This window comes from Scleropages formosus, chromosome 24 (genome assembly GCF_900964775.1).
Source record: "Scleropages formosus chromosome 24, fSclFor1.1, whole genome shotgun sequence".
Taxonomy (NCBI): domain Eukaryota; kingdom Metazoa; phylum Chordata; class Actinopteri; order Osteoglossiformes; family Osteoglossidae; genus Scleropages; species Scleropages formosus.
This window is the reverse complement of record NC_041829.1, coordinates 19,677,385-19,690,918: the sequence shown is the minus strand read 5'-3', so window position 1 is coordinate 19,690,918 and position 13,534 is coordinate 19,677,385. Positions and strand designations below refer to the sequence as shown.

The 13,534-nt window shown below is 46.7% G+C and overlaps 1 protein-coding gene across 4 annotated transcripts; it reads left to right on the top strand.

Moving 5' to 3' along the window:
• The first annotated feature begins 10 nt into the window (after positions 1-10).
• On the top strand, positions 11-12,302 carry tbata (thymus, brain and testes associated). Of its 4 annotated transcripts, XM_029248874.1 has the most exons (10): positions 11-85; positions 1,270-1,338; positions 1,919-2,167; positions 4,537-4,695; positions 5,852-5,940; positions 6,971-7,147; positions 8,164-8,245; positions 8,793-8,940; positions 9,987-10,030; positions 11,942-12,302. In XM_029248874.1, exons 3-10 carry the CDS (start codon positions 1,924-1,926, stop codon positions 12,019-12,021), a joined length of 1,023 nt encoding a protein of 340 aa, XP_029104707.1. In that variant the 5' UTR covers positions 11-85; positions 1,270-1,338; positions 1,919-1,923; the 3' UTR covers positions 12,022-12,302. The 4 variants fall into 4 exon arrangements, 3 of the variants coding, with proteins under 3 accessions (XP_029104707.1, XP_029104708.1, XP_018616393.1); XR_003797313.1 differs by lacking the exon at positions 11,942-12,302 and having other exon boundaries at positions 8,793-9,045; positions 9,987-10,011; XM_029248875.1 differs by lacking the exon at positions 9,987-10,030.
• Positions 12,303-13,534: the final 1,232 nt, after the last annotated feature.

Genomic DNA, 13,534 nt, shown 5'->3' with positions numbered 1-13,534 from the left:
GCCCCGTCCGCGTCGCGACGCCCTTATAAAGCGCGTCCCGAGCGCGGGCTGCCGCCGGCGCCCGGTGACCAGGGAGCGCGGGGAGGTGGGTGCGCGCTCACGCGGAGGCGCGCGGTGGAGTGAGGCAGGGAGGCGGGGAGGGGCCCCTCCGGGGTTACGGGGGGCACGTGGGGCCAAGGTGAAGGCCCCCGTGCGTCTGAACCACAGTAAAATGCTGCGCTTTGCCTTAGAGACCCGAGCAGGTCTCTCACAGCTCCTGTAGCAGAACTTCCTCGGAATCATGACATCCTCATTAGCTTGAGTCCCATAGTTATTCTTAGGGTTGAACTTCTGCTCTGCCGTGGTGGGGATTCAGTAGTACGGCGATACCATGAACCAGAACAAGATACACACACACACACACACACACACACACACACACACACACACACACACACACACACACACACTGGCTGAAACCACTTGTCCCAAGCAGGGTCGTGGTGAACCGGAGCCTAACCCAGCACAGAAAAAGATACACGCTCTTTTTTTCTGCTTTTATTTCCCATTTTGCTGAGTTCTGCAGTTTTGCCAGTTCTTGTGAAAGTTGCCCTGTGACATTACCGTAATAAAGGTCATTATGATTACTGTCCTTTCCTCGCTCGCTTCCCTTAAGCGCTCGTCCAATCAGGGTCGCTGTGGTGTGGAGCTTATCCCAGAAGCACAGGGTGCTAGGGTAGTAAGGATGCACCCAGGACGGGACACCAGTGCATCGAAGGGTTGCTCCACACACACACACACACACACACACAGAGTTTTTAATTTGCATTGCAGGTGTGGCTAAGTATCAATGAAATACAGTGATCTGGAAAAGAAAAAACTTTTGCATGTTTCCCATGACTTACATTTTATGTATTTTATGCAGTTTCAATAATGTGGTACTTTGCTCATTTTTGGTAAGGTGCTTCCGTTATAAAAAGTCATATTATGTCTTTTATGATTTGAGGTTTTAATGGTATTCAGACATTAGAGCTGCCTCATCTCAAAAAAAGGTGACCGTGTATTTAAATTAGAAATTGCAACAATGTGGCTTTAATGCTACATTTTCAAAGTTCCAATTCAGATTAAAGATAACAAATATCATTTGAAATTATAGGTTGTTTACTGAATGAAATCTAGTCTTAATCACTAACTTTTGACACAGCCACACTGCATTAAATAAAGGAATTATAACACTGAGTCCATTGTACAAAGATGCTTTTCTGTGTGTGTGTGTGTTCGGTATCCTAGCAACTCCGAAAACACTGGATCCGAAGAACTGCTCAAAGTCTCACCACTCATTGAAGCTTTGAGAGTAAGGTAAGATTTTGTGGATATTCATAAACATTACATATCTGCAGAAAAAGTTGTGCAGCGGACTCTTGTTTCACGCTCGTTACTTGAAGTACAGTATGGAAAGTTGTCGCACTTAGAAAATATTCTCCTTTCAAAAATTTCCTTTGCTGCTGTGCCTGCATTCATACAACATCTAATGGAATGTGTAACAGGAGACAGGAGGCCACTCAGGGCTTTGTTATTCCAAACCCTTGCTGTGTAAAAGTGTATGTATAAAATCGTGAATAACGTGTGTGTGTGTGTGTGTGTGTGTGTGCGTGTGTGTGTGTGCGTGTGTGTGCGCGTTTCAACATGGAAACGTACTCGCTCAAAACTGAAACACTTCCACAGCCTCATGTTCGTGTAACAATAAGCCTTTGCAAAAAGTGACTTTCACATGCAGGACCTCGACATATATTTTTGTGGAACTTCGGAAGCCTGGAAGCGTAAAGGCGTTTAGTGGAAATTCGACGAGTTCTCTGCGCCCCTCTGTTGAAAACATTGTCTTTAATTCTGTAATAAGAGCTTTGCCCTTAATGCCGTATTGAAAACGTCATCTTTTCAGGAGCCATGGAGCAGTCGGAGAAAAAAGACACGAAGGCTCCTGAAGATCTCGCCCTTTCGACCTTTCGCTTCCGGGATCCCCTTAAAAACAAGAAGGGCTCAGAAGACGCATTGTTCCGTAACCCTTTGCCATTCATTGTGGGGGGGGCAAGACTGCCCACAAGGGGGGGTCTTCGATTTGGCACATTGAGCCACCATTCCTTCTTCTCCAGACACAACCCCCACCCGAACAGAGTGACACACATCCAAGGTAAGCCCGGTGGGGGGGGGGTGGCGCTGGTATGTGATCCTTCCAATCTTCTGTAGATGGGTGTTGATTAGGATCGAGCGTCTGAGGCCGCTCTTCTAACAGGTCACTGGGTATCATTGAAAACTCACTCTTTCTTCTAGCCTCACTCTCCTTCTTCGCTCTTTATGCTGCTTTATGTATTTCGGAGTAATTGCGTCCTTCACAGTCCTTTGCACGTAAAAATGCGATGCAGTCACGCCCCTATAAATGACATCAATTAAGACACCTACGTTTTCAAAGCAACCAGAGGGAAAATAAATACGAAACGAGACACCAATGAGTCGTACCTTCGTTGCACAGAAGCCATACTTACGTGGATATGTAAACTTCTTGATATTTGCTGTCCTTTGTGGCATTTATATTTATTTTATATATTTAGCAGACACTTTTCTCCAAAGCAACTTCTAATGGATACTATTTAATGTTATCAGCCCACACACCTTATTCACTGCGGTGACTTACACTGCTATATACACTACTTACACTGGGTCATCATCCATACATCAGTGGATCTCTCTCTCTCTGTCACTCACACACTATGGAGGAATTTGAACAGCATGTCTTTGGAGTGTGGGAGGAAACCAGAGCACCCAGAGGAAACCCATGCAGACACAGAGAAAACACAAACTCCACACAGACTGAGTGGGGATCGAACCCACGTCCTCTCACACCACCCAGCTGCTGTGAGACAGCAGCGCTACTCGCTATAGCATTTGTTCTCACCACCTTGCTGTCAGCAGTTTGCATCTGCGCCACATGTTGGCCGACACCACATTTTCCGGTCTCAATCGAACAGCAACAGGTTCTGCACTTGACCTCCACACTGCGGTCAGCATTGTTATGGAAAATTACACGTTCAGCATTTCATGAACTAATTAGAAGAATGTCATAAAAGGGCAGCACTTGATGTAGCAGTTCTAGCCGTTGCCTTGCAAGAAGAACCCAGGTTTGAACGGTACTCCCACTCTACTTCCTTTGAGTAAAATACACACACACACACACACACTTTCTGAACCGCTTGTCCCATACAGGGTCACGGAGCCTACCTGGCAACACAGGGCGTAAGGCCAGAGGGGGAGGGGACACACCCAGGACGGGACGCCAGTCCGTCACAAGGCACTCCAAGTGGGACTTGAACCCCAGACCCACCGGAGAGCAGGACTGTGGTCCAACCCACTGCACCACTGCACCCCCTTCTCCTTGAGTAAAATATTTACCCTGAATTTCTCCAGTAGGAATTGCTCAACTGTATAAAAGGTTAATAATTGTGGACACCTCGCTAAACATATGTAATATTTGTAAGTTTCTTTGGAGAAAAGTGTCGACTGAAAGAGAAAATAGTAAAAGTATGAATGAACAGTGTGACCATTGCTGTGTCTATCTGGCCATTTGAAGAAGCAGAACATCTTTTAAGATGACATATGGTAATTGACTAGAAATAAAACAATTTTAAAAAAATTATACTCTACACTAGTAAGTAGAAGGGGCAGCAGGGAGTTTTGAGCTGCCATTTTCAGATCTGAAGGTTGCTGGTTCAGATCCCACCTGTAGTACCCTCGAGCAAGATACTTACCCTGCACTGTGCCAGTAAAATTACCCATCTGTATAAATGAATAAATAATTATTGTAATTGTAAATGCTATAGTGCTCTTGATTAAGATACCTGCAATAAAAAATGACCCCGGCAGTAAAGATGACCCTGTTCTATCAAGGGGTAAATCATGGTAAGCTGCTTTGGAAAAAAGCACCAGCTCAGTGAATAAATCTGCGAAATACAATTTCCAGTTGTTCACCGTATGTGAATTAACTTGTAATCATTTGGTTTTTGTTCGCTGTGGAAATTGAAATATCACACCCCACTCTCGGTGATTGTTTGCACGCACTTTTCGGTCGGTGTCTATATATCGATTGACGGAAAGTCGCTGCGGTGTCCGAGAAAGTCCCGGGTTCCTTATCTTTTCCCGCGTATAATGACTTTTCGTGGTGACCTTGTGCGAACCGGCTGCCCGCTGCTCGTTTGGTTTTACTGCAGGAACCGAGCGGCGTTTCTTTTCAGGGGTTTAAAGGCAGATGTGGGCTTCAGATCTCAGCGGGGGGCTTATAATCATGTGCTTGCAGCAAGTGCAGCCGTTAGAGCAGAACTTCTCATTAGTCCCATCACCAAGACGAAGCTCTTCGTGGGAAATGCGGCGATGGAGCGGAACGCAGGGCCTCCAGGAATCGCACACCAGAAACACTCGTAGAAACCGACGCGGAAACGTCACCGCAGTCGTTTGGAAACGGCGAACCTGTCGGTACCGAGCGTGTTGAAGATGCGCTTCTTTTGCCAGGTCTCAACGGAAGCCCCGTATGCACAGTAAATGATGACTGGGGGGGTTCTGTGCCATTACCGCCTCACCCTTTCATAAAGAGCCCAGTGCCCTGGACATTCAGTGGAAAATCTGACACTTACATACCGGTACCTTACTGCGGTACAAACTTCAGAGCAGGTAAACGGCCCGTCTCTATTTTTCATTTATTTAGAGATGGTCCCCGACTTACGATGGGGTTACGTTCCGATAAACCCATTGTAAGTTGAAAATATCCCAAGTCGAAAATGCATTTAATACACCTAATCTACCGAACATCATCTCTTCTTATGCTTTAAGATGGTCGAGATGGTCGACTGCGAAGGTCCAAGTTCACGTGCGATGGCCATCGCTGGCTTGTTGCCTTCGTCCTGGGCAATTAATCTTGAGTTTCTCCTCAACAGTAGCTGCCCTCCTCTTCTTCTTCCCACCAGTAGCTGGAGACATAAATGGGCGTTTCGTACATATGATGGAAGCACAAAACAGTGTAGACGTGGGGCTATCCAAAAAACATGGGAAACACAGAACACTATAGAGTATCGGTTGTATACACTAGCGACCGCGTGTCAGACTGGAGATGCGGGTTACTGCCGCTGTCCGGCATCACGAGAGAGTATCGTACTGCATATTGCTTGCCCGGGAAAAAAAAAAAAAAATTCAGAATTTGAAGTACAGTCTACTGAATGCGTATTGATATCGCACCATCGTAAAGTCGAAAAATTGTAAGTTGGACCATCGTAACTCGGGGACCATCAGTATTTATCAGACGCTTCCAATGAACTCTATGTAATAGTGTTATCAGGCCACACACCTTATTCCCCATGGTGACTTACACTGCTAGATACACTACTTATATTGGGTCAGTCATCCATACATTAGTGGAACACACACTCTCTCTGTCACTCACACACTATGGGGGAACCTGAGCATCATGTCTTTGGAGGGTGGGAGGAAACCAGAGCACCCAGATAGTACACAAACTCCACACAGACTGAGCGGGGATTGAACCCATGTCCTCTTGCACCACCCAGGTGCTGTGAGACAGCAGCACTACACATTGTGTCACCATGCCGTCCACTTCTGGTGGCATTTTGGTTTTGAAAATCACATGTTAGATGGAAACGGGGTGGAAGGGAGGGTGGCGACCCTCTCCAGCACCATGTGACCTGTGATCTAAGTGCTTTTTAGGAGAGCTTTGATTTCAGGTGCCGCCGAGAGTCTGGAAACCTCCGATCCGCCGTTCTTCCGTTTGGGCCTCTAATAGTGAGTGTTGAGCTGTGATTGAAAATGTTCTCAGCTCCGCTGTCAGAAACCTGGAGGGAAGAACTCAGAGATCTAGCAGCTAAAGTGAGCTTGGCGGCCTCGGGGGGAAAGGAGAAAAAGGCGGTAAGTACGATGGCGAGGGGAAAAACGTTGGTTGAATGAGTGTGAAAAGACGTGTGCGGTGTGTTTCGCTGTACAAGCTAACGCTTTGCGGCGAGTGTGTGAGGGTAAGTCAACGCTGCACCCCCGCCCCCCACATTGTTCAGATCAGTGACAGTAGCAAACAAATACAACAAGGCAACTGTGTCTCTTTGTTTGGTTCGTCCATCGAACACACCTGTTTATCCAGGGTGACCGATCAGCACGTGATGTGAACCAGCGTCCGTGACCAATGCATGATTGTTATCATAATGACAGTAACAATCTTTGGTTTTGCTATCAAAATATCATAGAGAGGCCTTGAAGAGCTTTTCGTGCACTCATTGTGATCAAAAGGTATCTGTGGCTGGATCATCTTCTGCCTGCTTTTCATCCAATCAGAGCTGCCCAAGTTTAAAAATGCTCAACATATACAACTATAGGGAGAATCTGAGTTTTTTCCCTTAACGCAAGTTTTAACTTAAGGCTGATGTTCTGTGGAGGTTTGACTCGGGGCCGGCAGGTGGCACAGGTGTCGCCTTTCAATGACAATAACCAGGTCCCACCTCTCGCTGTAGTATGCGGGATAAAGAAGGGTGCGTACTCTAAGTGAATACAGTGGAAATTACCGTAAAAAAATGGAAGTAACTGAGGTGTGGAAACCTCACATTACATACATTTTCCCAACATCTGCAGAAAAGCAAATGAATAACAGTTTACCCAGGCCGATAAAAATGGGGTACATTACCCTGGTCGAGCTTAACCCTCTGTTGACGGAAGGAGGCATCCTTAAAGAAAGTGGTGCTCCATTAAAAAACAATATATCACAATACATTATGTTACAATATAATATACACAATAAAAAGCAACATATTACAATATAATAATAAATACTGTGAAAGACTTGTGTTGTGCAACGTTACAATGTGCGTAGTGGACGAGCTGTTCCGAAGTGGGCGAGAGTGTCGCTGGACACCGGTTCGCCGGACGAACGCGCTTCTGTGACGCTTCCCAGAAGGAACATGAGCGAAGAGACAGCGCCAGGGAGACGCAGTACTCGGCCCGGACGGGACGCATCGTGCCCCCCTCCTCGCAGACGTCCCGCAGCCGCTGCAGCCAGGCCTCGCTGAGACACAGCAGGACCCGAGGACGCACTCCCTCCCAGGGCCTCGTTTACGACCAGGAGCTCTTGGTAACGCCTGTCCTCGTGATTCCGCAGTGTGGGCCAACGTTCTGGGAGGGGTGTTACGCTGCACAATAGTTGGACCCTCCAAACTGGGACTGATATAAAATTGAGAGCTGCTAACCCACATTAACATTTATTTATTTAGCAGACACTTTCCTCCAAAGCAACTTCCAATGAACTCCACTTATCAGCCCACACACCTTATTCACCGTGGTGACTTACACTGCTAGATACACTACTTACACTGGGTCACTCATCCATACATCAGTGGAACACACACACACACACACACACACACACACACACACACACACACACACACACACACACACACTATGGGGAAACCTGAACAGCATGTGTTTGGAGTGTGGGAGGAAACCAGAGCACCCAGAGGAAACCTACACAGAGACAGGGAGAACATGCAAACCTCACACAGGCTGAGTGGGGATTGAACCCCCATCCTTTCACACCACTCAGCTGCTGTGAGACAACAGAACTACTCACTGTGCCACCCAGCAAATTTCTAAGACTGCACCCACTTTTACACAGCAGAAAGGAGAGAGTAGCTCCATCATAACACCGGCTCGCTGTATCCTGGAATAACCACCAGTTCCTCTATGCATTTTACCCCCTGCTAAGGAGTATTTGGTGGCAGTCAGGCTTGTGAAAAGAAATATTATGTGGTGGTGCTGGAGGACAGCTGCTGGTACAGTGGATAGAGCTGCTGTCTTTGTGCCTAAAGGTCACAGGTTTAATTCCCACCCCCAGCTGCAGTGCCCTTAAGCAAGGTTCTTACCCTAAAATTGCTCCAGTAAAATTACCCAGCTGTATGAATGGGTGAATAATTGTAAGTAGCTTACTGTTGTAAGTCACTTTGGACAGAAGTGTCAGCCAAATAGTTGAATGTAGTGTGATGAAGGGACCCCCTTAAAGAGCACCCCTGATGTGTCCTGTGTGGAAGTCCCCTGTGTTCCAAACATGGTCACAACTGTCCCTGCAGATGTGCTTCTGTCTGACTCCAGGTGCTGGAGCTCCTGTGTCAGGTGCTGCAGACGGACTCCTTATCTCAAGTGCAGCAGTGGCTCCTGTTTGCCGATGCGAGAGGTGAGACTTGTGCCCCCCCGTGCGCCGCTTGCACCTCTGCAGCGCGTTCCCCAACCTGCGGTGGAGAGAAACGAATGGCGGGCCGCTGCTTTGTCATCTTCCAGCTGCATAAATTGATGTGTTGAACTGAAGCTTGGAGATGGCATTGTGCTAAGCAATAAAGAGATCACGTTCAATTTGCCATTCCATTGTTTATAATTAATCTTTCAGAGCCTCAGGGACTGGTACTGTGGCACCGGCGGCTTTCCGCAGACCCTGCGAAATAGCGATCCCCCGTGTTTCAGAGCAGGGAGGTGGTACTTGGTGTGGGGTTGAAAAATGAGGCCCCAAAAAGTCATTGATAGCAGGGAAGTGGTTAACGCTCCCGCCTTTGCGTTGGGAGGTTGCCAGTTCAGACCCCACCTGTTGCTATAGTACCTTTAAACCATTTACTCCCCCTCACTTGCTCCAGTGGACAAAAGTTTCAACCATCATAAGTGCCGTACACCTCGCTGTTAACCGTCACGAAATCCGAGAAGGAGGGACGGTGACTCCCTTTGTCTCGTAGAGAAAGACCTTGTGATGGGACTCCTCCAGCAAGCCTTGGACCCCAGCGTGTTTCACGAGCTTCGAGGCCTTGACCAGAAAGAGAGCGTGGCCCCGCGAGCGCACACCCTCCCTGCCGGACCGCCTGGGAGAGAAGACGCACCCTGCGGGTGAGAGGCTCTTTAGCATTAAACGGGAACGGCCGCAACGCTCGAAATAAGGCGAGGAAAAACCCCGCTTTGAACATCAGACATGGGCAGAAATGAGAGAATCAGGTGTGAAAGAGCAAAAAACTGATTTTTTCCATCATTTGGGGCTAGCAGGTAGTGCAGTGATTACTTGTGTAACCTTGTTCTCGAAGGACCTTGGTCTGAATCCTGCTCCAACCTGCAGTATCCTTGAGCAAGGTACTTTCCCTCAGTTGCTTCAGTAGCACTGCAGTGCGGTATAAATGGGTAAATCATTGTAAGTACGCTGTCAACAAACGTAGAAAGGCATCAGATAAATCAGTAATAACTTGCAATAGGTGGCCTGAGCATTTCGGTTGGTGTTTGAAAGGGATGTTTGATCCGGTCATATTTTCGCTGCATCGGTTTTGGAGGGAATCATCCCAGGATACGCTCCTCGAAAATAAATCAGCATTTTTAAAATGCTAAATACCATTCGCTTAGAATTCAGATGTTTTGTTGTTTGAGAAAACGTGCCGAAACTAAAGCTGTCGAGTTATTGTCACGAACATCGAAGGTTCCAGAAGGAGCAAGGTGGCACAGCGGGTAGCGCCGGTGCCCCACAGGCCCGGGGCTGTGAGCGTAAATGCAGTATAGATGTGTGATAGGGAATTGAGTGCAGTGTGTCCTGCGCTGTAAGTTGCCTTGGACAAAGGTGAAATATTAGTTAATAATCACACATTGCTTTGGAGAAAAGTGTGTCCAATACAGTAAAACAATGTAAATGCGAACGACAAATGTAAATTCGCAAATGCAAGGCTGCATAATGGAAGTCGTTGAACTCTGCGAGATACTTCAACTAAGTTGCTTCTGGATGAGAAACAATGTAACGCTAACTTACATTTCTAATGAGCGATAAATACCGTACGTAACATATTTCTATTTTGCAGTAAGTTTTCAGACTTATCAACGTGTTTTCCGTAAATCTCAAGTTCCGTAGCCGAAACCCTAAGGTAATGTTTTAATTTTGCCGCCTTTGTTTCTGTCAGCTCTTGCAAGGCACGAGGAAGCAGCAAAGACGTGGAAAAACCAGGTAATTAAAAGCTATCAGACTTAATTGATTACGGAGATATCTGTACAATTTACGCTGTTTAGCATAATTGCGACACAGGAACGGAGATGCGACACAGTTACACGGATGAAAATACTATGCGAGATCAGCAACGAACATCCGTGTCACTGTTTGTGGCTCATCTCTTGGCCGCTTTTCTGACGGGTTTCCTTCTGAGCCATCGGCCCGCTTTGTCGCGTCACATCCTGCCACCCCAACGATTTAAAAGTCCCGCAAACAGTTCCGTGGTCTTCATCGCCACACGACTGACCAGAACTGACCTTTCCGATGCGTGACTCGGAGTCGTTCATGTTTGTTGTTACTCATTCATCTGAGCTCAGCTACATTCCCAGTCAACAGAGGTGGACCTCATTTGCATTTTACAGCAATTTCTCAAGAATGCAGAACAGCTCGCTTAATGTACGCTAGGACCGCTGATGTAATTTTAAGGCTTTCATTTCTAATGTAATTCTCAAAACATATAAAATAAATAATTCGAAAACATTGTAATAAAACATTGATTGGAGCTGGATTGTATAGAGTTGCATGCGCAGAAATGGAAAAATAACTCAAAACATAATCCATTTGCATATATTTTAATTTTATTTGATTTAACATGAGATGCAGTCAGTGTTTTGTTGCAGGATTCCTGACTTGTTCACTTGCTCCATGGTGGAACAAGCTGGAGGCTATTTAAATATTATGCTCTATTCTAGTGCATCACTTAAAAACAAGCAGAGGTACAAGATTTTTTAACAGCTCAAGTCCCATTCCATTATGCCTTACTTCTCTTTGGAGGGCAAAGGAAATACATGGCGAAGGTTTCAATGACATTTACGCAAAGATTGTCGGACCTCGTTACTGTCAGAGTGCGGCAATAACATATGCAACAATATCATCGTGACCGATGACTGCTGTTCCAATGATTGTCGGTTGTTGTCATGGCAACAAGCACCCCCACAAACCAAGGTGAGCACTTCCACGTGGCACAATCACAGAAGGCTGTTGGGTACAAAATGTGACGCTGAGGTTTACACCTCGGAGCGGCGCAGTCAGCCAAAGAGGCCCGTTACACGTAAGAGCGTCGAGCAGGCGAGGGTTACGTGGCGGGAAAGGCCTGCGACTTGGAGGAGAGGATTTCAGCGAAAGATTGAAGGGGGTCTCACGTCCACCTCGAAGTCCATAGCAAGGTCAGCGGATGGAAGGTAGTCCCGTGTGGAATGCCACGTTCACCGCCACATCCTAAATCGAGACATTCATTAATGGTACCATACGAAACCCTATCTGTCATACCCGTCGCGAGCGTTCTGCAGTAAAGATGAGCGCCGAGCTTACGTGTAGGCGGTACCGACAACAGCTGCCCAGACGCATTTGGAATGACAACTTGGCCGGTGCTCACAATGCAACGTCCATTAGGACACACAATGGCACCTTTCTGTGCTCATTTCCCGCCCTGGCTTTCAGGGCCTCTCATAAAAACGTGACACTTTGGATCAATTTTCTTAAGAAAATCCTCTTTGCATGTTGTCGATGACGAATAAGAGCCGACCTCACCGTCATGCATAATTCGTCCTCGTCCAGACTGTCTCTCATAGCAAAGCAGTCGGAATGACGCAGACTCAACGGCGGTGCAACATTCAGGGAACCCATCTGTGAGTGGAGGTCGAGAAATCTCCACGGGGGTCTATATCGGTGTAAGGACTGGCAAAGTGAAAGTTATTTTCTTCTGAAACCATGACAACCACCGCAAAGCCCATCTGGTTCTGGTCTCCCACTGTTAGTTAAGTATGATTTACAGCCCCGGACAGTATATGAGACATGAGAGATATGAATCAGCTTGTTTCTGTTAATTGTGTTACGGTTTGTCCTCCGACTCTTGTGTTTTTCTTGCAGAGATGATTGGAACAGCGGAGGTCCTTCGGGTCCATTCAGAGGGAACCGCATCTCTTGAGAAAAACAGCATGTGTAATTAGTCAAGAGAACAGTCCTAGTTTATAACTGTTTAGAGCTTGAGGAATGAGCTCGATCATTGCTTGGGATTTGGTTGAAATTTTCAATTTTTTTTATTAAAAATAATCGAAAAATCCGAGGCATTGGTAATTTAAGATATGGTATTAGGATGTGTCTTACAGCATTCATTAAACTCCGGTTGTGTTCGGTAGGGCAGTTCACAAGAAAGTGTTTTGCAAAAACAAAATCATTGTGCAAAGCTCATATTTATTCCATGATTGCTTTTGTTAAACACAATAAAGAAGACAGCTTTTGAATTGTTTTCCACTGGGTTGTGCCATTGGTCTTGGCTGTGATTTTTAGTTTCACATGGAAAGCAAATTACGGAAAGCGTTCGTGATTACGAATGCGAATATAAAACGTGATAAAACGTTGGACTTGACTTCGGAAAATGCACCAATAATGTTCAAATTTGCTTTTGAAAGACAGGCATCGATCTTGTTTAATTACTTCTAAAGCGCTAATGCTCATGGACTCAAAAAGTGGAATTATTCCTTTCTTCCCGATGAACCATAGTTTAGCTGACCTGTTTGCCCCTCATCTCGGTCACTGGCTTAGCACACGGATCGGTGCCTTTTGAAGGCCTTTCCTGCCGTGCCGCCATTCACAGCGGGAAGCTGCGGCACTCAGTACCCCTATGGGGTAAAGATCGCAGAGACTGCAACAAACGCGGGGTTTTTACCCTCCCCAACGAGGACTTGTTCGAAGACCGTAAACCCCCGGCCCTTGAGGTAGTCGCAGGTCTTACTGCGAATTTTCTATTCCCTTCTATTCAGTTGACCTCACAGAGCCGACAGCGGATGTGAACGTCCCCGGAGTGCGGATTCAACAGCTAAACACAATTTCTCAACCTGCCAAACAGAAGTGGAAGACGCAGGGGGTACGGCTTGGGGAAGCGAGCGGTTCTGAAGCCACGCCGTGCACTTCTGAGCTTTGCCTTTGACGCTCTGCATACGGACTCGTGGACCAGGCCTCCGGCACGATCGTAAGCAGGTCTTGCGCTGGAAGAGCGGCAGGGGGTCATGCTGTGGTGCCGGTCTGAAGCGCGCAAGGAAACCCTGCACATGGCAGTTCCCGTCCCCCCGCGACGGCTCCTCTCAGCGTTCGAGGCCCCTCGTTGAGCTCTTGCTCCATATTAACTTGATAGTGAGTACAAAGCGAGGTGCGCCGTGCCGTCGTTTCTCTCGCGCAAACAAATCATTTCACAGCAAGGGAAGCACTTTAATCTGGCTGTGATTAAATTTTAATTGCATGTGGAACATCTGATTTGGTACCCTAGTTGGCCCTCTGAATATCAATCAACTCAACTTGGAACACAACCTTTAAAACCAATACTCTGCAAAAGTGCTTTTGATACTTCAATACACATGCCACAAATTGTACCTAATGTTGCAAAGAAGGCCATTTATGGAATAAATTGGGGTACTTAATGTCAGGCGATATAAATGCGGTTTTCCGGGCCTTTATTTTTTACTT

Bases quoted from the DNA above. Each gene is read 5' to 3' on its own strand.
- tbata (XM_029248874.1), top strand. From the start codon at position 1,924: ATGGAGCAGTCGGAGAAAAAAGACACGAAGGCTCCTGAAGATCTCGCC. The intron at 7,148-8,163 runs GTAACGCCTGTC...GTCTGACTCCAG, and splicing joins TTTACGACCAGGAGCTCTTG to GTGCTGGAGCTCCTGTGTCA. The intron at 8,941-9,986 runs GTGAGAGGCTCT...TGTTTCTGTCAG, and splicing joins AGAGAAGACGCACCCTGCGG to CTCTTGCAAGGCACGAGGAA.